Source organism: Phytophthora cinnamomi, assembly GCF_018691715.1.
Source record: "Phytophthora cinnamomi strain GKB4 chromosome Unknown Contig46, whole genome shotgun sequence".
NCBI lineage: Eukaryota > Oomycota > Peronosporomycetes > Peronosporales > Peronosporaceae > Phytophthora > Phytophthora cinnamomi.
In genome coordinates this window covers 210,876-233,561 of record NW_027150979.1, presented here as the reverse complement: position 1 = coordinate 233,561, position 22,686 = coordinate 210,876, and the positions used below count along the sequence as shown (strand labels likewise).

General features: G+C 53.5%; 13 protein-coding genes across 13 annotated transcripts; 5 read left to right on the top strand and 8 right to left on the bottom strand.

The window, feature by feature from the left end:
• Positions 1–225: 225 nt before the first annotated feature.
• Positions 226–761, top strand: IUM83_12655 (uncharacterized protein; the record flags this gene model as incomplete). Its single annotated transcript, XM_067937296.1, has 2 exons — positions 226–600; positions 711–761. The coding sequence occupies 2 exons, from the start codon at positions 226–228 to the stop codon at positions 759–761; spliced, it is 426 nt and encodes a 141-aa protein (XP_067790514.1).
• A 1,092-nt stretch (positions 762–1,853) lies between these two features.
• Positions 1,854–2,855, top strand: IUM83_12654 (uncharacterized protein; the record flags this gene model as incomplete). Its single annotated transcript, XM_067937295.1, has 1 exon — positions 1,854–2,855. One exon carries the CDS (start codon positions 1,854–1,856, stop codon positions 2,853–2,855), a length of 1,002 nt encoding a protein of 333 aa, XP_067790546.1.
• Positions 2,856–3,289: 434 nt separating this feature from the next.
• IUM83_12653 (uncharacterized protein) lies at positions 3,290–4,729 on the bottom strand (the record flags this gene model as incomplete). The annotated part of the gene is made up of 4 exons (XM_067937294.1): positions 3,290–4,345; positions 4,424–4,501; positions 4,585–4,644; positions 4,721–4,729. The coding sequence occupies 4 exons, from the start codon at positions 4,727–4,729 to the stop codon at positions 3,290–3,292; spliced, it is 1,203 nt and encodes a 400-aa protein (XP_067790411.1).
• Positions 4,730–4,995: 266 nt separating this feature from the next.
• On the bottom strand, positions 4,996–7,236 carry IUM83_12652 (copine-like protein; the record flags this gene model as incomplete). The annotated part of the gene is made up of 2 exons (XM_067937293.1): positions 4,996–5,203; positions 5,282–7,236. 2 exons carry the CDS (start codon positions 7,234–7,236, stop codon positions 4,996–4,998), a joined length of 2,163 nt encoding a protein of 720 aa, XP_067790410.1.
• A 247-nt stretch (positions 7,237–7,483) lies between these two features.
• On the bottom strand, positions 7,484–8,158 carry IUM83_12651 (Transmembrane protein; the record flags this gene model as incomplete). Its single annotated transcript, XM_067937292.1, has 3 exons — positions 7,484–7,665; positions 7,744–7,869; positions 7,933–8,158. The coding sequence occupies 3 exons, from the start codon at positions 8,156–8,158 to the stop codon at positions 7,484–7,486; spliced, it is 534 nt and encodes a 177-aa protein (XP_067790368.1).
• Positions 8,159–8,927: 769 nt separating this feature from the next.
• IUM83_12650 (Transmembrane protein) lies at positions 8,928–10,288 on the bottom strand (the record flags this gene model as incomplete). The annotated part of the gene is made up of 3 exons (XM_067937291.1): positions 8,928–8,947; positions 9,025–9,843; positions 9,904–10,288. The coding sequence occupies 3 exons, from the start codon at positions 10,286–10,288 to the stop codon at positions 8,928–8,930; spliced, it is 1,224 nt and encodes a 407-aa protein (XP_067790409.1).
• Positions 10,289–10,478: 190 nt separating this feature from the next.
• On the top strand, positions 10,479–11,300 carry IUM83_12649 (uncharacterized protein; the record flags this gene model as incomplete). Its single annotated transcript, XM_067937290.1, has 2 exons — positions 10,479–10,811; positions 10,890–11,300. The coding sequence occupies 2 exons, from the start codon at positions 10,479–10,481 to the stop codon at positions 11,298–11,300; spliced, it is 744 nt and encodes a 247-aa protein (XP_067790456.1).
• A 97-nt stretch (positions 11,301–11,397) lies between these two features.
• On the bottom strand, positions 11,398–14,203 carry IUM83_12648 (Coiled-coil domain-containing protein; the record flags this gene model as incomplete). Its single annotated transcript, XM_067937289.1, has 11 exons — positions 11,398–11,508; positions 11,577–11,660; positions 11,734–11,814; positions 11,899–12,021; positions 12,091–12,223; positions 12,290–13,164; positions 13,380–13,685; positions 13,753–13,797; positions 13,869–13,934; positions 14,006–14,109; positions 14,170–14,203. 11 exons carry the CDS (start codon positions 14,201–14,203, stop codon positions 11,398–11,400), a joined length of 1,962 nt encoding a protein of 653 aa, XP_067790413.1.
• A 219-nt stretch (positions 14,204–14,422) lies between these two features.
• On the bottom strand, positions 14,423–15,196 carry IUM83_12647 (AP-1 complex subunit sigma-2; the record flags this gene model as incomplete). The annotated part of the gene is made up of 5 exons (XM_067937288.1): positions 14,423–14,572; positions 14,644–14,679; positions 14,750–14,858; positions 14,938–15,116; positions 15,194–15,196. 5 exons carry the CDS (start codon positions 15,194–15,196, stop codon positions 14,423–14,425), a joined length of 477 nt encoding a protein of 158 aa, XP_067790379.1.
• Positions 15,197–15,427: 231 nt separating this feature from the next.
• IUM83_12646 (BolA-like protein) lies at positions 15,428–15,929 on the top strand (the record flags this gene model as incomplete). Its single annotated transcript, XM_067937287.1, has 2 exons — positions 15,428–15,460; positions 15,531–15,929. 2 exons carry the CDS (start codon positions 15,428–15,430, stop codon positions 15,927–15,929), a joined length of 432 nt encoding a protein of 143 aa, XP_067790468.1.
• Positions 15,930–16,004: 75 nt separating this feature from the next.
• On the bottom strand, positions 16,005–17,171 carry IUM83_12645 (uncharacterized protein; the record flags this gene model as incomplete). Its single annotated transcript, XM_067937286.1, has 1 exon — positions 16,005–17,171. One exon carries the CDS (start codon positions 17,169–17,171, stop codon positions 16,005–16,007), a length of 1,167 nt encoding a protein of 388 aa, XP_067790457.1.
• Positions 17,172–18,018: 847 nt separating this feature from the next.
• IUM83_12644 (uncharacterized protein) lies at positions 18,019–18,540 on the top strand (the record flags this gene model as incomplete). The annotated part of the gene is made up of 2 exons (XM_067937285.1): positions 18,019–18,280; positions 18,383–18,540. The coding sequence occupies 2 exons, from the start codon at positions 18,019–18,021 to the stop codon at positions 18,538–18,540; spliced, it is 420 nt and encodes a 139-aa protein (XP_067790469.1).
• Positions 18,541–18,803: 263 nt separating this feature from the next.
• On the bottom strand, positions 18,804–20,342 carry IUM83_12643 (Major Facilitator Superfamily (MFS); the record flags this gene model as incomplete). Its single annotated transcript, XM_067937284.1, has 1 exon — positions 18,804–20,342. The coding sequence occupies one exon, from the start codon at positions 20,340–20,342 to the stop codon at positions 18,804–18,806; it is 1,539 nt and encodes a 512-aa protein (XP_067790458.1).
• Positions 20,343–22,686: the final 2,344 nt, after the last annotated feature.

The following is a 22,686-nucleotide window of genomic DNA, read 5'->3' as shown; positions in this document are numbered from 1 at the left end:
GGCCAAGACCAAGGCCAAAACCAAGCTGACGACAAGTGTAATGTGAGCGAGCACGCCGCAACCATGCGCATCTATGCGAGCGGTGGGATGAAACTATCGAAAGAAAAAACGATCGAAGCGTGTACAGAATTCCAAGATGTTATTGGGTCGACCCTACTGACAGTCGCAGCTCCCGGTCAGTTGCGAATTTGCTCGGACTGCACAACCCCCCCCTCCCATCCCTAAATGCACAAGGAGAACTCCATCGCCGACATGTTTGACGTGACGCCCGTGCAGACTCGACAGGTGCTTGCCCCCCGTGTGCCGGCCATCGCGGCCCTCGCTGCGGCCAGGCGCGCCCCCTACCGACGCAAGAAACTTCGGTGGCGCACGCGCGACTCGCAGGCGTCGCAGCTCTACAACCTGGAGCTGGATGTGATGGATCTGAAGCAGGAGATCCAGCGGTTGCTTGAGTACCAGGAGATTATCCAGTCACGAACGTTCAACCAGCGCGACGCGTTGGACGGCTATTACGTCAAGACGGTCATGGAGTACTGCCGCGTCTTCCAGAACGGCTATCAACCCGGTGCTGCAATCGATGCAACGCAGTTCGTCATGGAAGTAATGGACGAGAATATGGCCATTGGGCCCTTCTTCGGTCGGGATATGATACTTCACCAGTGGGAACAGTACACTAAAGCCTTATCTGGCCTGAACGTTCGTTTCCTTAGATCTCGAGTTGCCTCGGGGGAAGAACAGACAGTCGTGACCTCCTACGCTAGCTACAAGTACATGGTGACACGAGACACGCTGGAGATCATGTTCCCAGAAGCAATGCGTCGATACCCTCGCATTGCGAACAAGATACTGGGCCGCATATTCCAGGCCGTAGGCCGCTTCATCTTCACCTTCGACTCACAGACGCATCGCATTGTATCGTTCAATCTCGAGCTTGATTTCCTCCAGGAATTCGCGCCCTTACTTCAAGATCCGCGCGATTTGTGCGCGTTTTTCCAGGACGCCCGCATTTCCGACGAATGCTTGATCGGAGACTGTTCATGCTACGACAACCACCAGGGCAAGATGCAGCCAGGAGCCTACTGCAACGCCTATCCTGAAGAAACCGTTGTATTCCATCCCGGGCATGAAGAAACGACACCTAGGAGAAACGACGATGATGACCAGGAGTACCGACAGCCTTCTCTGGTTGAGACGGGCAGGTTCGCGGGAGGGAACATGGCGGAGCAAGTTGCATTTAACTATGTGTAGCGCATGGACGAAACGTTAACTCCACTGTAGGAGCTGATTCGATAAATGTGTTGAGGTGCATCAAAAGTGTGTCAGGTTAAATTATATTTGCCGCCCGCTATACCACCTTTCTCCAGATGCTTGGTTGACTCTGCTTGTGCATCAAACTATCTCTTCAGGGATGCGACTCCAACGTACAGGGAAATCGAGAACTTAGGTGCCCATGGAAGCTTTCACAAGTCGTAGCAAATGTGGTGCAGAAAAGGAAGAATTGTGGCTGGTGCCTTGTCTCCACACAAAAGATGCTAAGCCTTGTCGTTAGACGACGAGCGCGCAGGGTTAATTCATGCCATAGGTTGATCGCATTAACAGGTCCTGCTGCTCTGGCACGCTGCTAAAAATCTTGGGCAAAGACCAAGCTGTCCACCGCTAACCCAACGCCACTAGCGTTACGCCAGCCAGCGCGCCGCATCTATGCGGGCGGTGGGATGAAACAATCGAAAGAAAAACCGACCGAAGCATGTAGTCGAAATCTGCGCAGGTCTGGTCCTGCCGTCCTGCCTGGCCAGTTGCGGACTCGCCGTGGACTGTTCACCGTGAACCTCACAGACCCCTCCCATCTCTAAATGCACAAGACGAATTCCATCGCCGACACGTTTGGCGTGACGCCCGTGCAGACCCGACCGGTGCTCGCACCACGGGTACCGGCCATCGCGGCCCTCGCAGCAGCGAGACGTGCCCCCTACCAACGCAAGAAGCTCAGGTGGCGCACGCGCGACTCGCAGGCGTCGCAGCTCTACAACCTGGAACTGGACGTGATGGATCTCAAGCAGGAGATCCAGCGCCTGCTCGAGTACCAGCAGATCCTCAGCGCTCGGACTTTCAATCGGCGCGATGCGTTAGACGGCTATTACGTCAAGACGATCATGGAGTACCACCGCGTGTTCGAGAACGGATACCACCCGGGATCCGCTGTCGACGCGGTGCAGTATGTCAAGGAGGCCATGGATGAGAATATCATTATAGGCCGATTCTCTGGGCGTGACGTGATGCTCCACCAGTGGGAGCTCTATACCAAGGCCCTCTCGGGTCTCGAGTTCCGCTACCTGCGCTCAAAGGTAGTTTCCAGTGGCGACCAGTCCATTGTGACTTCCTACGCTACCTACAAGCACGAGGTGACGCGGGACACGCTGGAGGTCATGTTCCCGGAAGCGATGCGTCGATATCCTCGTATCGCCAGCAAGACGCTGGGACGCGTGTTCCACGGCGAGGGCCAGTTCAACTTCACGTTCGATACCAAGACGCACCGCATTGTTTCCTTCGACTTTGAGCTGGACTTCCTCCAGGTATTCGCTCGTTTGCTTCAGGACCCGCGAGATCTCTGTGCCTTTTTCAAGGGTGCTCGCATTTCCGAGGAGTGCTTGATCGGCGACTGGGCCTGCTACGAAGAGCGTCAAGTGGAGCCAGAAATTGATCTCGATGCCGACGAGGAGGAGGCATTTGAGGAGAAGGCGGCGTTGCCCTCCGATCATCGAGAAAAATTGCCGTGGGGTAACGACGATAGCGACGAGGCGCACCGATACCCTTCTCCACCTGGGACGAGCTGGTTTGCGACGAATGCTAGATAAGTGTACCGATTGAGTAGTTTGTTGCATGTATTGGCTATCATGGATACTGGAAGCTGCTTCTGCTTCATCTCACCAGACGGAAATTAGGAGTCGAAATTGCGTTGACAGAACTGCAGCGGGGGAGGGATCCTGCGCCCTGCTGACGTTGAGACCGTATTAAGCGGCCAGAGGGAGCGCGTCATTTGAAGTGGGGAGGGGTGTTCGCCGCTGGGCCAGGTGACGGGGCCCGCAGGCCGCGGAAGATTTGACTCGGATGGCTTTCAGGCCGCCATGACAGTTGTTACCAAATTTCCTTCGTACGGCCCTTCAACTCTGACCTGTAAAGAGAGGAAGGAAAAGTTTTGTCTTTCACAGTAAGGAGATACACAAAACGTATCAGAAAAGCAAAGTTGTGGGTATTGTTTGTAGGTAGGTAGTAGCTTACTAGCTTCGATCTAATCGTTGTCCTCTTCATCATTCTGGCGCTGAAGCTCGCGATCTAGACGCTCAAGGTCATCACGATCCAGCGCACCACTGCCATCTCGGTCAAGTTTGTGGAACTGAGCCATAATGCCGTCGATATCGTCTTGGTCGGCCTTGTTGAGCTTCACAAGCATGTAACACAGGTATTCCAGCTGCGACACCTTGCCGTCGCCGTCCGTGTCCATATCTAGCAGCTCTTTCATGCTAATCTTGGTTTTCATCACGGATCTAGCACTCAGTTCGTTGAGTATCGAGCCGATACCGTGCGCCACCGTCACCACAGCCAGTGGAAGATAAAAAATAGCGTAGATGCGGGCACTCTTTGATGTCGGAGACAGATCTCCAAAGCCCACCGTAGTGATCGTGATCACCGTGTAGTAGAAGCAATCCAAGACTGGCCAACCTTCGATGGCCCCCACAATGAGTCCCGCTAGAACGGAAACAACAATCGGCACAAACGCATGAAAGAGCGCCTTGTTGCTATCGGAGAAAATTTTGCGCGCCCAACTCGGAAGACTGCGCTGAAATTGCTTCCAGTATGTCTTAGCCTTGTCTCTTTTGCGCAGTTTGGATTGTTTGTCCTCCATGGTGATCGCCCCAGTGACTGTCGCTGCTGCATTCTCGACGTTGCTGAGTAATTTCTGCGTGGCCAACTTCGTGACATGCCGTTGGCGTTGAAGGAACCATGCTGCCAATTGGCCGAGAGCGACACCAATTGTGCAAATGCCGTAGAAGGCGAAGAAAATCGTGAACGCTTTCCCCGCAGTTGTCTTCGGCACCACGTCGCCGTAGCCCACCGTCGTGACGATGACCATCGCGTAGTATACACAGTCCACAACATTCCACTTTTCGATGAAATGAAACACCAGGATGCTCACTCCGATATACGATAGCACGAGGCTTAACGCGACCAGGTTGGATTTCAAGGTTTCGTGATGCTTTTCAGCCTTTTCTGCGCCTGCAATGATCGTTTGTTGGGCCACATTGGTTACGGTTCGACTTGAAGTCACCCGCAAGTCGAACACCGACTACAGATCACACCATTTTTCATCCCAATAGTGAGAAACGAAGTAACCATTGTATCTTCAGGGACTGACACCACCGACCTTGTCGATAGTACGGACTGTGGACGACACTTCAGGGGCGCTTGTGAAAATATTTACATCATCCTCCGGTACGGAGACCTTCACGAAGTAACACAAGACATCAAATTCGTTAGCTATCGAAGAAAAAACATCCGTGGCACCTACATAACCAATCAACCAACCAGGCCAGGAACCGAGACCACCACATCTGCTCCGAGGATCTCGTCTCGCTTATTTGGGCTCTGCCCAATTTGATTTTACAATCGTTAGCGAATGATAATGCCCACAGTCAGCCAAACCCCAGGATCGTCTTCATACCGTCGCCATCGCGTCGCGATTCCACCGCACTGCAACCTGACCCTTGTGACTGGTCTGGGGTGTTGCCGAAAATGCAGCCGGGTGCCGACTTTTGCGGTGGGGACGAAGACCATTCAACGAGCTAAAATTACCGCTCCGAAATCTCTCACCTTCACCCTGGTCTTCGAGGACGGTGGCATGAAGTATGATATGTTTAAAAAGGAGAGTGGTGGTGGTGGTGGGAGGGAGATAAAAAGCAAAATCCTATTGTCGGCTATAATCGACCCTGGCAAAGTTTAGACCTCCACGTCTAATGCATCAGCTAGTCCACTGCTAACGGAGCTGCTGACCAGGTAGCTGGTTCCTTGGCGCTGCAACGGTGTACGCGGCTGGATGCCCTTCATGTTGTAGTATTGTAGTAGCTGAGTTGGGATCTCAGCCAAGGTCTCCTTTGCTAGCCGTGCCGGGTTCCGGCGGAACTGGTTGAAGGGGACAAATTGAACACTACATGGACACAAGAAATACAGTTAGTCTCGCTTCGGCAATAAGATAAGATTTCGTAAGAAGCTTCAGTCAACGTACATGTCGCGCGCTGCCTGTATCCGCCTTGAGTCAACCAATAGTTTATCATCTGAATCCAAGGCGTTCATAGCAGTGAAGTCCGCATTGCCCACAGCAACAATTACGATCGATAGCGGAAGCGTCGAGGCCTGCACTAGCTCATCAATCGTTTGTTGCATATCCATGATTGCACCATCCGTGATGATGAGGAGCACGAAGTACTTGAGGTTGCCACCACCACCTTGCTCCGACGGCGCTGAAAAAGTCCTAGCAATTGCCGCAGCCTGGTGTACCAAAGGTGCAAACAGTGTCGGACCGTGGAGCTGCACAAACTGAAACGAATTTGAGTATGCGCTCATAATGCCGTTAATGCCTTCGACTTCAGGCTGGGTCGGGTCGAATGTCAGCGGGAAGCAGTGATTCACAGCTCCATTGACCAATCCACCAAAGCCGTAAACTGGGAAACGCTTATCAGAGTCGTACGGCTCCAGAATCGCACCCGTCGCAGAGATGGCAGCTTGGTAGTCGTTGAGTTGTCCTTGGTAACTTGCACCTGTGTAGTGCAGACTTGATGGATCAGACGGACTACCGTTGGAGGCAGTGTAGTCAATTCCTACGATCAGACTGACCTCGCAGCCGCCACGCAGATACTCTGCAAACGTATGACGCTTGAACAACTCAATCTGCTCAAGCACTAGCACGCCTGAGTTTTTATATTTCTTGCCCTTCTTCGCTTGCCTCTCGCGATTGATAAGGTCCATGCTGCGAATTTCTCCCGTCACGAACTCCGCAGCCTTGACAGTGCAGCTGCCGATAAACTGGTGCTTACCATTCTTCTCCCAGTCCATGCATTCAATCTTCAGCAATCTCGACAGGTTTCCATTGCAAAGTGTCTGTACACTAAGAGTTGCACGACGCCACTTCGGGTCGCAGTTGTTCATGATCACTTCACTTCGCCAGACTAGAATCCACGACGTAGTGGCTAGCGGATCAGCATTTTCATCCCGCAGTCGATAAATGTTCAGGAACGGGTCCGAGGCGCCAAACCACCCGTCCTTGTTGTCCAGCTTCGTTGCAGTAAACCTAACGTTAATCATGTCTGCGCAGGTGGACACTTCTTCGGCGTCGATCACCACATGTCCCGACAGATTGTGGACGTGTCTCCTGTTCTTGTCGTTCTGCAGTAACTTGAGGATCGCTGACTGTCCCTGGGACGACATCAACTGACCCATCGTGATCTCCACACACCCCAGGAAGTCGTGATCCGAAAGTCTCTCGGACGAACTGTCCCGGTCAAAGACCTCCACCCTCAATCTCTGCACCTCCTCGAAGAAGAAATCCACCTGGAAGGACTTGGCGAAGGTCGGGTCGGGCGTGTTCTGGATGGTCTCGGTGCGGCCGATCTCGCGCCATCCGCGCTTCTGCGCCTCCTGCATGTAGAGCACGATGAAGGGGTCGGACTGACTCAGCAAGTCCGACTTCTTCAGCCCCTTGCACCGGAAGCGAAGCTCCACGACGCTGGACGGCGTCGGGGCCATGCCGTCGGGCATCAGGGCCATGGAGCTCCTTGACGACTCGAAGCTGCCCGGCTGGACGGGGCCGTAGCCGCCGTGCAACGTCGGCTCACGCTGGAACGGGGCCGGCTGCTGCTGCACTGGGGCTGCCAGATTCTGCTGACTTCCAGCGTAATTCTGCTGCGGTTGACCATAGTTCTGCTGTGGAGCGTAATTCTGAGGAGGTTGGCCATAATTCTGCTGTTGCGGGGCGTAATTTGGAGGAGGTTGGCCGTAGTTCTGCTGCTGACCGATGTTCGGGAACAGAGGGGCCTGTTGCTGCGTGTGGAAGGAGCCGCGGCGATCCTCGGGCGGCGCCTGGGGCGTCACCTGGTAGCCGAGGTTGCGGGTGTCCACGGGGGGCGCGGAGGGCGACGAGAGCGAGCGCTCGCGCCCGTAGACCGGCGGCAGTTGTGTGTACATCTCGGCGAATTTGGGAATGACCGTCCTGGGCTATGGGATGCAGCAGGGCCAGCTCTGATTGGCCGAAAAATCTGTCTACTTCGAAGCATTATGTGGCCCGAATAGTGGACCGATTAGTCTACGCGTGAGAAATGAGGAATATCCAACGGGTGGACTGATTTTTGCTAGTTGAGCCTGCACCTCGCAAGTGTTCGGTGCAGGTTGAAGGCAGAATAGTAGGGAATGAAGGTACCAGTGGATATTGGTCTTAGTTGGCGGAGTACACTTTGACGACGACCCGCCGCTGGCGAGACGTGAAGGCGTTGGTGCTCAGCACTGCGAGCAGCAAAGAGACGGCACTCACGGCGCAGGTTATGGAGGCGCGCTCGGCCTTGAGCACTATCTGCTGGAAAAGGTCAAACAACTCGTTCAGTGCAGCCCGAAACCAAGCTGTATGCACATGCAGACGAGTCGAGTCAGATGATGCAACGTTTCGGTGGGGCACATTGTAATTTGCTGCGTGCGTACCACAGTTGCCGTTGTAGCTGCAGTCGCCCAGTTTGCTGGCGCGGATGGAGTCCGTCACGAACTCGACGGGCGCCTTGAGCTGGAACTCGGCGGCTTCCATCGCTTTGGTCTTCACAAGTAGATCGTCTATGGGAAAAAAGTGCGGTTAGACACGGGGGTGCCGCGTCACACGACTACAATCGGACTTACCCAGCAACGGATGGATTTTGGCAATGAGAGTCGAGACTGTAGCCACGTAGGTCTCGAGTTTCTGCTTCTGGAAGTACAACTGCGCTACGAACAGCCACTCCGATTGAATTTGCCGGTTCAGAGATCGACCTTCGTCGCTAACACCCCGCCAGCTCTCGTTGAATACAGTCTGGATTGTCAAGAGGTCGTTCGCAGTCACGAGCTTACCGTCGCTATCGGGGTCCATCAGTCGCTGTATTGTCGAGTTTAGCAAGTCTTGATGCAGTGTTCCATTGTACGGAGTGGGGACACTGGAATCCGAAAGTGCTAGCACCTTAAGTTGATCGTAGTGAGACTCTACGAAGTCTTCCCTCCACGCAAATAACTCCACTAACGCTTCATCAGAATTCGCCGTGAGCCTTTCCAGGGCAAAAAGGGTTGGCATATCATACAGCGCAGTGAAGTTGGATCGATCGGGATCATCGGTGGATGGTGTTGGATATGGCGGGACACGAAGGGTATCGCTAAATGCGAGAGTCTCCGCCATATCGGTTGCCTCAACGAAGTTGTGGTCGAATAGAATTCTGTTTACATCTTCCGCAGGCTGAGCGGAAGGGAAAAATGCGGATGTGTTCTCATCAAGACGTTGTAGAACAACAATTGCATCCTGCGTCATGATAGCCATTGTGTATAGCACTCCGGAAAGAATCAGCGCGACCAAAAACGCGATCTCCGAGAAAAAGCATGCAGCACGGCCAAGCTTTCGCCGACCAGTCAAGATTCCATGTGCAAATGCACTTATCGCAATAATAACTGCTAGCCCGCACAGACCACAAAGAGTATAAATCCCAAACAGCGAGAACTGGTGAATCTCACTGGCCATCGTGTTGTATCTAGCTGTGAGCCGTCCATTCGCGACACGAAACTCACTGCACATTAGGTGCATTCTGTCAAGGAAACGCTGGATTGCTGGTGTGAGTGTGTTACGCGCTAGACCAAAATCTGCAAGCTGGTGCTTAGACGTGAGCATGTCGATCTGCACCTCGAAAATGTTTTTGCGCCAGGATGTTTTAGCGTCAGATATAAGATCCACAATAGTCAGACATGTCTTACACTTGAAGCAACCAGTTTCTCCACCTATCGTCATTCGAGAGAGTACACTAGGTTGCGTGATGTTCATGAACTCGCAGTCGACAGAGTCGTTGTTGACCGTTGGGTAAAGTGCGGAGTAGTTAGTTAGAGGTTCAAGTAGATCGAACACGGGCTTGCCTATGACGTCTTCTGCGTAGCTCTGCCTGTCTAGAAATACGTGTGATTCCAAGTCTGTTAGTGAATGGCTTTGGATGTCAGATAGGAAAAATGATGCTTCATTGGCTTCTTGATATCCGTTTGCGAGAAGAGCGTTTATCGGCGACAGGAAGCTCGCCTCAAATGCTGACAAGTTGCTAGGAAGTGTATCATTCAGAAGTGTGAACACTTGTGTCGCTAGTGGTTCGATGTCAATGTGCACCACGAAAAAAGTCATGACAGCAGCCACCGAACTTATGAGAAGAAATAACGTCATGACGGTACCCCACAGAATCTTCTGCAGCTTACTGTAGATTTTAGGCTTGGCGAGAGCATTTCGGCGGCGGCAACCGCACTTGAAGAAACAGAACGACCACAAAAGCTGAAAAATGAATACAATCGCAAAAAATGCCGCAGCGAGAAGGAAGTAGGCCGTCGTGGACCAGCCAAATTGTCGATAGGAACCCGTTTCCAGAACATCAAGAAATCCTGGCGATGTATCCGACGTCGAAGCACTAGTAATAGCTGGGTCGTAGTCAAATGCGAGCAGGTATTTACGCAGATCTGGTAGCAAGTGGTCTACAGAAGACAAATTCGTTGCGTTTGGAAACACTTCTGCGTTTGCAACTTCTGCGACATCATACACTGCATCAACAACGTAAGAATCTATGTCAAAAGGAAAGCACAAATTACTGCAATACTTACCGCTGTCCTGGCAGTGATCACCTGTGAACCCCCATCGTTTGACGCACTGGCATTTCCCGGACGCGTCTTCGTTGAGTGCGAGACACTGTCCTCGCTGCTCACAGCAGAGGTAGTCGTAGTCGTTGTCGATCGGATAACTAGTTCCAACCAAGCGTCCACTTCTCACTCTTCGCTCTCCGACCTGCTCATTCAATGCGGGGTCGTAAGGGAACGTCAGCGTGCACACCGGCTGCGGGTCAGTCTTGAGCTTGATGTCCCAGATGAACACGAGCGATCCTGTCGCCAGTTTGCCATTATACGCATCGGCGCGCTTGGACGACGAACAACCTCCGCAGCAGGCGAAGTCCGGGTCATAGTTCGCCGGTGCCGCGCCCGTAATTGTCATCCTCGTAGCAACTCACGAAATAGCCCTGACGTTGAAGTCGATATAAATGTAGCCATCTGGACATTCGTAACGGTTCGTAACTGTTCTTAACATAAATTTTACGTTAGCAAATTCCATTTCTGAAGTGAAAATTGCCCAAACCTTATCGGAGACCGAAGAAATTCGGGAACCGGCTGAAGAGCTCGAGTCGATGTTGCTGGAGCTCGCGGACGAGTGCAAACAGCACATCTGGGACTTTCTGGACGTGCAGGAGCTCTGTCGCCTGGCGTGTGTGGCTCGCAATGCCGAGCAGGGGGTTTGCATGGGACCCATTTGGCAGCGACATGCTCGGACGATGCTGACCAAAGGCCAGGATGCACTGCGAACCGACACTGGGGTGCTCAGCTGCCGGTTGCAACGAGGTTTTGGCAGTCGGAACTTGTTGGCGACAGACGACAAGCGTCGACCGTATTTTGAGGAGGATGAACTATTGGAGGTTCATAACGAAATTGACTGGAGACTTTGGTGCCGAGACACCCACGTGGTACGTTCGACGCTACGCTGAGACTGGGCAGCGTTCATTGCCACCCAAAACAAAATGCTGATAGTTCGAATTTTGCAGGTTTTGGTGAGGTTCCGTACAAATAACACGGGATTTGCACAGGCGTTGACTTCCCTGCAAGAGCTGAAGACGGAGCGCGCGCAGCTTAAGGAGGCGATGCAGAATGTGAAGGCTTCGACTCAAGCGGAGAAGCGGAACCGACGAAGCCAGATGAACTGCGTGCGGTGGATGAACCGCACCCATCGACGACAAGCTGCAGCCTCCAACTCGATCCAGGCACAGCATGCGGCGCTGTCGAAGGCGGAGCTGGTGGAAAGGTTGCAGACGGTTGAGAGCTCCATTCAGGCGATTGCGAAGGAACAGTTTGGCCTGCGCAAGCGAGCAATGACGAGCTTGCGCAAGCTAAACGCGCAGCTTGCAAGTGGCACAAAGTTACTGCGCGATCTGGGAGCTCATACTGATATATTGTAGAGATTGGCGCGTGCGCCATTGTAGTTGTTCATATTCGTCAATACCTCTTTCCGGTGCCGTGTGGACACGCCAAAATATTGCATTGAAGGTTGCTTCCCTACCACAGCTTTGTTGACTCGGGTACGTGGTTTCTATACGCTCCTACATTACAAACCTTGACGTTTGCTAGTGCTTGGCGCGCGTACTCGCTGGAATTCAACCCAGCATTCTAAACACAGTAGCGAAAGCCTCAGTACATATCGGGTGACTCTAGTCCCAAGACAGGCTACAACGTACCCGAAGAGCAATCCCAAGCTTGAATCTTGCGTTTTTGAAGAGCGTATCGCAATCGTATCCATGGCTTGGAAAGAGCCCCGTTTCCTAAATATTCCAAGCGAATGTAGGTAAATGCTAGAGCTTCAGGAAAATAGAAGCGGTGGGTTGATGAACGTACACTGAGCGGCAGGCCCTCTTGAGCAGCTTCAACATTCGCACGAAATGCTACAGTTTCCTGCCGGGTGCGTTCAGGATCAGGCTGAAAAGGAAATACGTAACGAAATATGTAAGCACGCTAGAAGTGGTAGGAAACACCGCACGCATACCAGCTTCACATGAGTACCGTTATGTTCGCGATGATTTGTGCGTACGGTGTTTTCTCCTTTAATTCGTTCAGTTTTGCTAGCCGCTGCTCTTCAAGTTGGGCCTTATGGATTTCTTCGAGTTTCATATCATCAAGTTTGCGCTGAAAAAAAAAATAAAAAGCAAATTGTGAAGTACCATGCAAATTCTCGAGTGTTCACTATGAACAAACCTGGAATTCATGATGCCGATATTGAACTCGTTCAGCATTCACAACACTTTGAAGTGCTCGTTCTGTTTCTCGTTGCTGCTCTTCCTCAATCGATAGCTTCTCACCTGCCATTCTCCGAAGAACTTTATCTTTCCTACAGGAATAGAAAGGTAAGATTCTGATGCAAAAAGTGTGTGTCAAACCCAACAGGTTGACGTACTTGTATCCGTCAACTGCCAGTTTCTGTTGATCGTGTTTTCGTTTCCACCGAATGGCCTCTTCTTGCTGTTGTTGAGCTTCCATTAATGCTTCAATTTCACGCTGCTGCATCTCTATCCGTTCTTTAGCTTCTTTCGTCACGCGCCATCGGGAAACTAATTCGTGACGTTCTTCACATTGCTCCTGCATTTTAGTTAACTGCTGTAATTTGCAAATTCTCGCCTGTTCTTGCTCAAATACGGTTCGGAACTTCATAATAGCTTCATTCTGTAGCTCTTCCAACCTCCGATCTAGCTCATGCTGGCGATCCTTTCGCTTCTCTTGGTAAAAACGAAGATGCTGGTGGAACCGCACGTGCTTCTTGATATCCATTGGAGAGATTGTCGGCAGCACCAAAGCGAGTTGGTCATACAGCAGTTGTGGGTTCTTGCCAGCGCCGTGCTTTTTTTCGTAGCTCCGAAAAACCTTTAGAAATCGTTCCTCATCCATGTCACCCCACCCGCCACTTTTGGAGGTGGCAACATCAATTCTACCTGCTGCGTCTGTAGCAGATGCAGCATCGATAAATTCCTTCTCGTATTTCCCAAGGTCATGACGGAAAACAGCAAAAGCACCACGAAAGCCTTCGACCACCTCAATTCGCAACATTTCGTCAGAACATTGATTTCCTCCTGTGGTCTCTAGCATCTTAATGATCTTCTGCTCATGTGCATCGGTACTTTCAGTTGCTGCATTAGACCCACCCCGAAGCATTTCCAACACTTTTCGATAACAGAGATCGAAATCCTTTTCGCACGACACCACTTCTTCCTCTAGTGTAGCCTCGATCATTTGCCTTCCAATAACTGCATCGTAGATCAACTGGTGCACATTAGCCTGCAAAGATAACACATATCATGAAAAAAACAAATTCAAGTGAACGCCTGTGATGTTATGCAGCACCTGCATGTCTTCCGTTGGCAATTGATTGCTTTGCTCCGAATGGGCATTTTCCCCTTTGCAAAAGGCTGTCAGAAGCTGCTTCAATGCAGCTCGCTGGATAGTGCACTGTCAATAATAGGTACTAGTAATTGGTTGAAAGTGTTACCTACTTGCTCACGCTCCGATGTGATCTGCTTTATAAGCGCAATTCGGTTGAGCTGTTCAGCTCGAATCAAATCTTCCAACTCCGCCGCGTAAATTGTGCTGGTAGACATCACAGATGCTGACGTCGGAATCGAGCCCTCTTCCTCATCATGGTTGTTCTCCTCGTCAATTTTCAGTATGTCGCGGGTAGAATGAAGTGTAGCACCACCCTTGCTCGGCGTATCCTGAGGTTCCAGTTTCTTTGACTCTCGTGCTGTAGACGCCTCATTGTACATACGCAGCAGCATCGACTCCAGTTCTTTCGAGCAATTCTAGTTCATCAAAAGTGTTTGAGAAAGTGACCGCTCAAATCATGTTAGACGAGGAGTATCACGTCACCTCTTCAAGCTTTTTCATGTGACTATGCTCTTGAAACCATTCGAACTGCAGCAGGTTGGTGAGCTACTAAGCGTCGAGTGCATAATACCAAGTATTGCTTTCTTTCACATTGTTACCTTCAGGCTGTTCGCTTTCGTTGTCTGCTTCTGGCTCTTCGTGGCCTTCTTCATCTGCTGAATTGTCTTTAGGAGGCAGAAACACCCGTCAGCGTATACAGTACAGCGACAAATACTTCCGGTCCGCCCATGCTTACTTTGAGGACATCGTCGCCTTCTGCTTTCAACTGTGACGCCACCTGAAGCTGCTGGTCAATTGTCAGCCCAGCAGTCGCGCGGAACACCTTCTTTCGCGCACCAGCTTTCGATAACAAGTGAGCAGGTATCCAGGCTTCATTGAGCACCCAGTCAATGCACATACCCGCGGGTGCCACAGATCTCTTTACCGTGGACATAGCCTCAGTTCTATCCGTCGCGTATCGGACCTGCTGATGTTTCGAGGCAAAAGGTCGCGAACTAAAATTGTGGAACTTGCAAGTCGCGACGACTCACAAGCTAGCTGTCTGCATAAAGAAGAGAAAGCAATTATCATTGTTCATTGTGTGCTTCTGACTGTGTATCACTTGCCAGTGGACTGTAGAACGGACGCAACAAAGGAGAAGTCAGTGGGTCTTCTAGCGCGTGCCCGTGCGGGGGCGAGCGAAACCCTCTTCCTTGGACTCGTCCATGTAGTCCTCCTGCTGCGTGCAGATGCGCAGGATCTCCTTCTTGCTCGACTCCTGCTGGTAGCCGCCGATGAACAGCTCGTCCAGAATGTAGTACGCCTGACACCACCACCGCATTAGTCCGTACAAAGCAAACAAAGTCAAGGCAAACTGCGATAACGCCGCTCTACCTTGTGAAAGTTGAAAATGATGTCCAGCTCGCACACCTGCGCCCCAAAAATTGACGTGTCAATCTCCCTGCCCAACCCTCCAGCAGCCTCTGACACTCTCACGTACGTTGCCGAAGTAGCGGTCGAGCACCTCCACGAACAGGTGAATGGCCTCCAGCGTGATGAGCTCGTTCTCGTCCTTGGAGATGCACGCGATGAAGTACAGACTCGCGTATCTGCCACACACAAGACACCGACAGAGGTGAGCGGAGCGAGCTTCCCCCACCACAGCCCACAGAGCACGACAGGCGGCACCTCTTGTACACGATCTTCTTGTCCTTGAACTCGATGAAGTTGCACTGCTTGTGCGGGCGCGAGAGCACCAGCGACGTGATGTCGCGGATCATGCGCGTCTTCTCCTTGAGCGACGCGTTCAGGTACCACTTGGCGAGGCGCGTCTTGCCCTGGCGGCTCACCAGCAGGACGGATTCAATCTGCAGCACACACACACATAGAGAACACGGCGTTAGAGCGCCCAGCGCTGCTAGTAGGCGATCGCGACGCGGCTCACCATGGCTGAAGTTCAGGCTTGGGACGCTGATACAGCGGGGAGCCACGTCGTCGAGTCGGGATGTGCGCTACACTAATTAGTGTACTGATCTGAGTATTTACGTGCGTTACGTCGTCGAGATGTGCGCCACACTAATTAGTGTATCGCTGTGAGTATTTATGTGCGATACGTCGTCGGGATGTGCGCCACATTGATTATGCGTGCCGCCTGCCAATCAGAAGCCAATCCGCCAATATGAGCTCCTCGCTGCTCCCCTCGTCGCGACAGGTGCGTGGCATTAGACGAGCTGTCGGCGTCGACGCGCCATTATTAATTCCCTACTACTGGCTCCGTGCAGCTCCGCCGCCTCATGACCGACGCTGCCGCCGCGGGGCCCGTCGCGCAGCGCATCCGCGAGAAGCTGCTGGCCGCCTTTTCGCCCACGCACCTGGACGTGATCAACGAGAGCCACATGCACAACGTGCCGCGCGGCGCCGAGACGCACTTCAAGGTGGTGGTCGTGGCCGAGCAGTTCGACGGCAAGCCGCTGCTGCAGCGCCACCGCATGGTGAACGCCGCGCTGCAGCAGGAGCTGAGCGACGGCGTGCACGCGCTCAGCATCCTCAGCAAGACGCCGCAGCAGTGGGCGGCCAACGCGCAGGTCAAGCCGTCGCCGAACTGCCGCGGCGGCATGACGACGGACGAGACCAAGAAGGACTTCCTGGAGAGCCTCAAGCACAAGCACAGCAGTGAGTGAGTGAGTGAGAGGCAGTCGATCAATACAGACCAGTCAGTTATCCTATCTACCTCCAGGTCGCTCCCCCCTGAGCGTTTAGCGCGACCGGCGTAGCTGATTCTGCAGCATGTTGAGCATCACGGACAACAAACCGCCCAGCACCACACCCAGGATTTCCTCCTTGTGCTCGTCCACCGCGGACAGCACGCGCTGCACAGACGCGGGCAGCTGCTTCTTCCACGACCCGGAGAAGACCCTGCGTGGGACGCGGTGGCCGATCTCCTCGGGCACGCACACGTCGTGAGACGCGATGTACTCGTAGTGCATGCGCGCGACCGCCTCCATCAGCACCGCCTCGATGTCCGTCTCGTCCTCGGGCCGCGTGATGGCGCGCTCGTCCGTGTCGGTGATCAGCAGCACCTCGTCGAAGCGAGAGTGCAGCTCGTTGGCGACCACCAGGTGCATGGCGTACTTGGCGATGGCCTGCCTGGCCTTCTTGCGCAGGATGTCCCAGTCCGTCTCGAGCTTGAATGACACCACGAAGGACTGCGGCGCCCACGTGCGACGCAGCACGCCCAGCATCTTGGGTACCTGCTGCAGCGTTAGCTCCAGCGGACCGGCACGCGACTGGATCTTGTGCACCGACAGGTCCTGCTGCGGGATGTAGAAGTCACTGACCGCTGCGGCCAGCAGGAACAGCACGCGCTCCTTCCAGGGCGCGACGCACGTCGCCACCATCCGCAGCACGAAGAAGTAGTCGTCCACGGACGTGAACGGCACCGACAGCAGCGTGTTGGCTGCGCGCACCGTTCTCAGCTTGTGCACCGCGTCCGTCACCTTCTTCTTGGCCGTTGGGTCCTCCACCAGCAGCCGGATCTCCTGCTCGCCCACGAGAGCATTGCGCACGTCCACATGCTCCAGGAAGTCGACGTCCAGCGCCGAGCTCGTGGCGCGCTGCAGGTGGCGCGCGAACGGGGCGATGGAGCCCGGTCTGTGCACGTAGATGACAGCGTAGCCCAGTCCCAGCAGGTACTCGACCGACGCGGCGCCCCGGGAGCCTGTGGAGAAGTTGTCGAGGAAGCGCACGGTGTTGCGCTCGAGCGGGACCGTCGTGCCGCCCGACGTCACGACCGCCACGCACTTGCCCACCACGCGGTGATGGTCCAGGAATGCCTCCACTTGCTCACGGCGCTCGTCGCCCCATTGGGGCGCCGCCGTGTGCAGGAAGTACTGCTCCGTGCGGCGCTGGTCCTCGTCCGACATGCTGGCAGCTAATGGACGGACGGTCTCGCATTGGATACGTCGACATACTGTGAATTAGCATGATATGCGGTTCGAGAGGTTAAGTTGAAGTTGGACGACGTTGGGATCTTGAATCGTTGATGTCTACAGGCGCTGGACATTGAGAGGCGGCGGTGGACGACCGCGGAGGGACGTTCACCACTTGACCCCGCCACGGCCTTTCGCAGTGCAATTGCTGGCCAGCGCTGGTCTTCCAGCGTCAGTTGTGAGTTCCCCAGCTGCCAGTGAATTCAAGCTTGTCCTAGTCTGTAGTTCTTACCTGCTATCGGCGAAAATGACCTATGAAGTGCCAACCCTAAGGGCGTCAAGGCCGATCACGTTGATGCGGCTGTGCCCTGCCTGCCAGGAAGAAGCTAGTGGCGGCGACCGCCAGGCTGGAACTCTGCCTTGGGACTACGCTGATAACATACCAAGGCTGGAACTTCAAGATAGGGGAGGTGGCTGGGACTACCAGACTAAACATCGGTCGACAGCATATTCCGATAGCAGACCCAACTGGAGAGGTAATCTCAGACTACCTTGCTGAATCTGCCGGCCCACAAGTTACCAACGAGCGCCACGACACCCATTGACTCGCTTGGGAACGATGTGCCTCAACTGGGATGATTCGATTGCAGATTGGTATGGCGGGAAGAACATGATGGTAACTTTTGGCACTACTTACAACGAAAGTAGCGCCTTGGTTCCGGACGAAAGCTCGTTGCCTACCCTCCAACCAGATCGTTTTCAGTGATTTAGTGGCGCTATCCGATCAAGATGAAGACAACTTGCCGATTCCTGAAATGCCAGACATCTAGAAGGCATCCCAATGGTCAACTACAGAGACCGAGACTGGAACCTGCTCGCGGCGTCGAACGACACGCTCTCCGTCATCAACAATGACGACTCGCCCATCATTTCGGCGGCCAAGATCTTCAAGTACTTGCAGACGCTCAAGGAACGTGCAGATGTGGAGCACGACGTAATGATATACCGCTACGGACGGACATTCCAGTGTGCGAGTGAGGGACTGAAGATGTTGGCCAAGGACGCAGTGACAGACGACGAGTACCAGTGGATGTACGACCTCTGTGCGGCCGGGGGGCAACGTGAAGCCTGCGTTGAATCCGTCAGGCTCGATCTCGGACGACGTGCTCAACGGGGATGATGCCATCATTGTGAACGAAAACAAGATCAACCGGCAGTTCAGTTCATGACGAAGCTGGCAGACTGCATCGAGGAGGCGTCAGGGTGCTTCGGCTACAAGCAGGACCAGAGGTCGAACGACGACCCCTCAGATCACCTGAAGCAGGCCAACGCGTGGGTGCAGGACACGTGTATGGCTTCGTAAATCGAGGGCACTGTGTGCTATCGCTCTATATGCTATTCTCTCGCACCTGGGGAATCGGTAGTCTCCACCTGTGCTACCGATAGCCTTCTCGGTGGAGTTGATGTGCTGTGAGAATTTAACGGTTGATTTGATTTTTACACATAGCAGCCTAACAACGATTTGACTTGAACACTACCCTCCCCGCTAGTATTTTGCGAGCAGGGTGAACACTTCACCCTTCACCATACCAGTAATGCTCGAGTCTTGGTCGACAGATTTTCTCGTTATGCCAGCTCGACGGGGGACTTGGCCTCGACGTACCCGGCGGGAGACTTGGCGTTCACGGGCTTGTGGAACAGCTCCTCGATGTCCTCGAGCAAGATGCCCTTGGTCTCCGGGCAGAAGTAGTACACGAACAGCCCGCAGCACACGGCTAGACCCGCGAACATGAAGAAGACGCCGTTGATGTTCAGGTACGGGAAGAGCTTCACCACCTCCGTCATGAGCGCACCACCGACCCAATTGGCGGCCGTCGATAGCGACACAGCCGTCGCGCGGACATTAAGCGGGAAGATCTCCGAGCAGTAGATCCACGGCACGGCGCCCCACGATACGGCGTAGCTAAACACGAAGAAGGCCGTACCGATGCAGATGAACCAGCCACCGACCTGCGGGCACCCGGCGTTGTCGACGTTGCCGTTGCAGATTGCAGTGAACAGAATGGCGGCGAAGAGGTGGCCGATGACCATACCCACAGCTCCGATCAGCGCCATTTGACGGCGACCAAACTTGTCCAGCATGAACAGACCCGGCATCGTGCTCAAACAGTTAACGCCGCTCAGAAGGAGCGAGGCGTAGATGCCGGCGCCTGTGATGTCCTTGAAAATCATCGAGCCGTAGGTCATGATGGGGTTGATACCTGTGGCTTGCTGTCCCAGCTGGAACACCATGGCGATGATGACACGCTTGCGGATCGAGGGCTCCCAGAGCTCCTTGAGGCCCAAGTCGTTCGCCGATTCCTGGGCGATCTGCTCGCCAATGGCAGCTAGCTCGTGTTGCACGTTTTCGGTCTGTCGGAGGCGCTTCAGCACCATTTCGGCCTTCTCTTTGCCCTTCTGCTGGTACGTCCATCGAGGACTCTCAGGCACGCAGAAGATGCCGCACATGACGATGATAGGAGGGATCATGGACACCGCGTTACTGATACGCCAGCCACTTCCATCGTTCTCCACCAAGATGTTGATAAGGTTGGCCAGCCACTGGCCAAACGTGACGGGAAACACCATCAAACCGGCCAGACGAGCGCGAAGCTCCTTTGGGGCCATCTCCGAGCCGAACAGCGGGAGCGAGAAGGACGAGTTACCGACACCGAAGCCCTGCACGATACGCGCAAGATACATGAGCGTGTGGTCCTGAGCGGGGTTCAGGCACACCCAGGTTGTACCGATGCAGAAGAGAACACCGGCCGACATGATGGTGGCGCGGCGACCGAACTTGTCGGCGACGTAGCCGCCGATCAGAGCGCCCACGAGACAACCGAGGTTGTACACCATGTTGTACCAGACCGTGAACGTGGTCCACTCGCCGGGCAGGTCCGACGACGACTTGGTGCAGTCTGCATAGGTGAAGTTGTGCCAGCCCACGCAGTAGTCGTTCAGGAACGAGTCCATGATCAGCACACCCGAAGTCACACCTTGGTCATAGCCGAAGAAGAAGCCGCCGAGCGACGCGAAGGCGCACACGATGATAGCATAGGTTCGGCTACCCTCGGTGGGCTCCGTGTCGGCCGTGTTATGGTCGACGGGTAGCGCTACAGCAACCATCGTCTTGTGCTAGGCAGTTGGTACGGTGAAACGAGGATGCGAAGCGTTTAGTCGAATATGCACAAGCGTGCAAAATGGGAAGTGAGCTCCGCTTCAAGTAAACCCCCGACCGTCTCCCCCTCAAGGAAGAAGCCATACTTCAAGCAGTTAGATAAACCAATTGCGTACTTTTAAGTAAGGTACGGATGGATACATTCCTCATGACGTTGCAGTCGAGGGCGAGCAGCATTGAACATCGGTCGCCAGCCTTTCCGGATTTGACAAATCGCGGCTGGGAACAGGTCCCGCTCCTCATGTGTCAGCTACTGTACCGCTTCAATCAGGGCCATGTGAACCATCGGGAAGCACTGCCCAAAGTCACTGCATCGGCGGTCGAGTCCAGAGATGGACACCATATTGGATTTCCAGAATCTGAAGTCTGAAGATAGTGAGATAGACTTCAGAATTCGTCAGTCGGCGTCCGGCTCAACAGCACCACAGGTACATGCACGCTGAGCTCGCTCTCCTGGCAAATTTAGCTTTCCTGTTACATGCAATAGTAGTGAAGCCGTGCTTTCAAGTGCGCGCATGCAGTGTTCGTGATCATGATACAGCACGGGGTGGTTTAACACATCAACAAATCGTAAGCGAAACACCGATCGTGGTTGAAGTTCACCGGGGCCGCAGTGGTCGTGGGATGCACAAAACTCGTATGAACTCACGACGCTGCAGCGCTCTCACAGCCCTCGGGTGAGACGCAAGGTTTTTCCGTGGGTACAGTTGAACGGGCCGCGGTTGTTTGTTTAACATATCCTTCATCCGCTGATGTAAATACTTACTGCTCGGCGCTAGGTAGTGTAGATCGATCGTACGCTAGCCTCGACGCGGCTATCGGTGAAGGCGGAAGCATCCAATGTTGCATGGAATGTTTCCCGCCATCCTCGATTGGCAATTCACGAGCTGTATCTCTCCCTTTCTTGTCAACTCGATTGGATCGAAGAGCAAGTCGCACAGCACTGCTGCAGCCTTCAACATGTTAACTTCAACCACAGTCTGGTGGTGGCGTCGTCGTGAACGCAGTGCGGGCTGGAGCCTCCTTTCTCTCTCAGTAAAAAGGCCGTAAAGATACAAACTTCAAGGCGGTGCAAGCACTTACCGCTTGACAGTCAGGTTGACTGGAATTATGGATGGAAGGATCACATAGATAGACAGTGTACACCTCAATGGCATTGAGTCAATGCAGAATGCTCGCCACCGACGCCCACCCTGCCTGACTAATGTACGCATTCTTCTGACGGGTTCAACGTTTAAGTTAAAACTGTTCAATGCCAGTATTATTCAAGCTGACTAGAACCCGTTGGTCGAGCCAATGCATTTTGTATTCTAATGGTGAGTCCACGGAATACGGAACGCTTTGATGAGTGCACCACTTCATGGCTGGCAAGCGTTTATAGCAACGGCTGGCACAACCCAAGGCGTCAAGCGTTTGTGCCAGGGCGCGTTACGTGCCACGTAGTCTAGTTCAAGTCAAGTCATCCGTGAGGTAAACCGCCTACTGATCAATGGAAATCCCCAGATTGAGTCATGTAGCGTTTGAAATGGTCTATCTGCGCAGTGAATTGGCCGCCACCCAACTGAACTTCTAAGAAATCGATGTCATAGCGTCCCGTACCATGGATGATTCCATTACTACACTGATTCATCGTTTGCTGGAAACGCTGGCCTATCATTATTGCCTACATTACGGAGATTCAAAATGGGTAGATTCATCACACGAGACCATCCGTGACCGGAGGTCAGACATGTTGTCACTAAGCAGCGTGGCGTGTCTGCCACGTTCACGCGAGTTCTTGCTCACTTTCGTATTCGCATCAAGGTGACCAGCGAACGGCTTCCAGCGATAGAGTGTGATCGCTATGGAGATCGCGTCTTTCAGTGGATGTTTTCAGTGGTGGCTATCCAGATGGTCACGAGCACTTGGTCTGTTGAGTTAGACCGTCGTATGAGTCTAGCGCAGATACCAGCAAAAGGGGTGGATCCACACGACGGAACCTGAAAACCCCAAGGTTTGCAACTTTCATCCCAGCGATAATGGAAACAAACGCAGATTACTTCTTCAGGAGTTCTTCTTCCTCCACAGATTCACCGAAGAGAGCGCTGCAAGCGTTCTGAACGTCTGGAAAGCATGAAGGTCACACAGCCATTGGACATGCCCATTAAGGCAGTGGCAACATTCCTCAATTTACTTCGGACAGCCACATCCATCATCACCGACCTGACATCGACCCTCGGCATACCATGAAGATTATCACGTCGTTCCTAGTCACTCTTCTCGCAGCCTCTACTAGAGGCTCTAGTGCTTCCA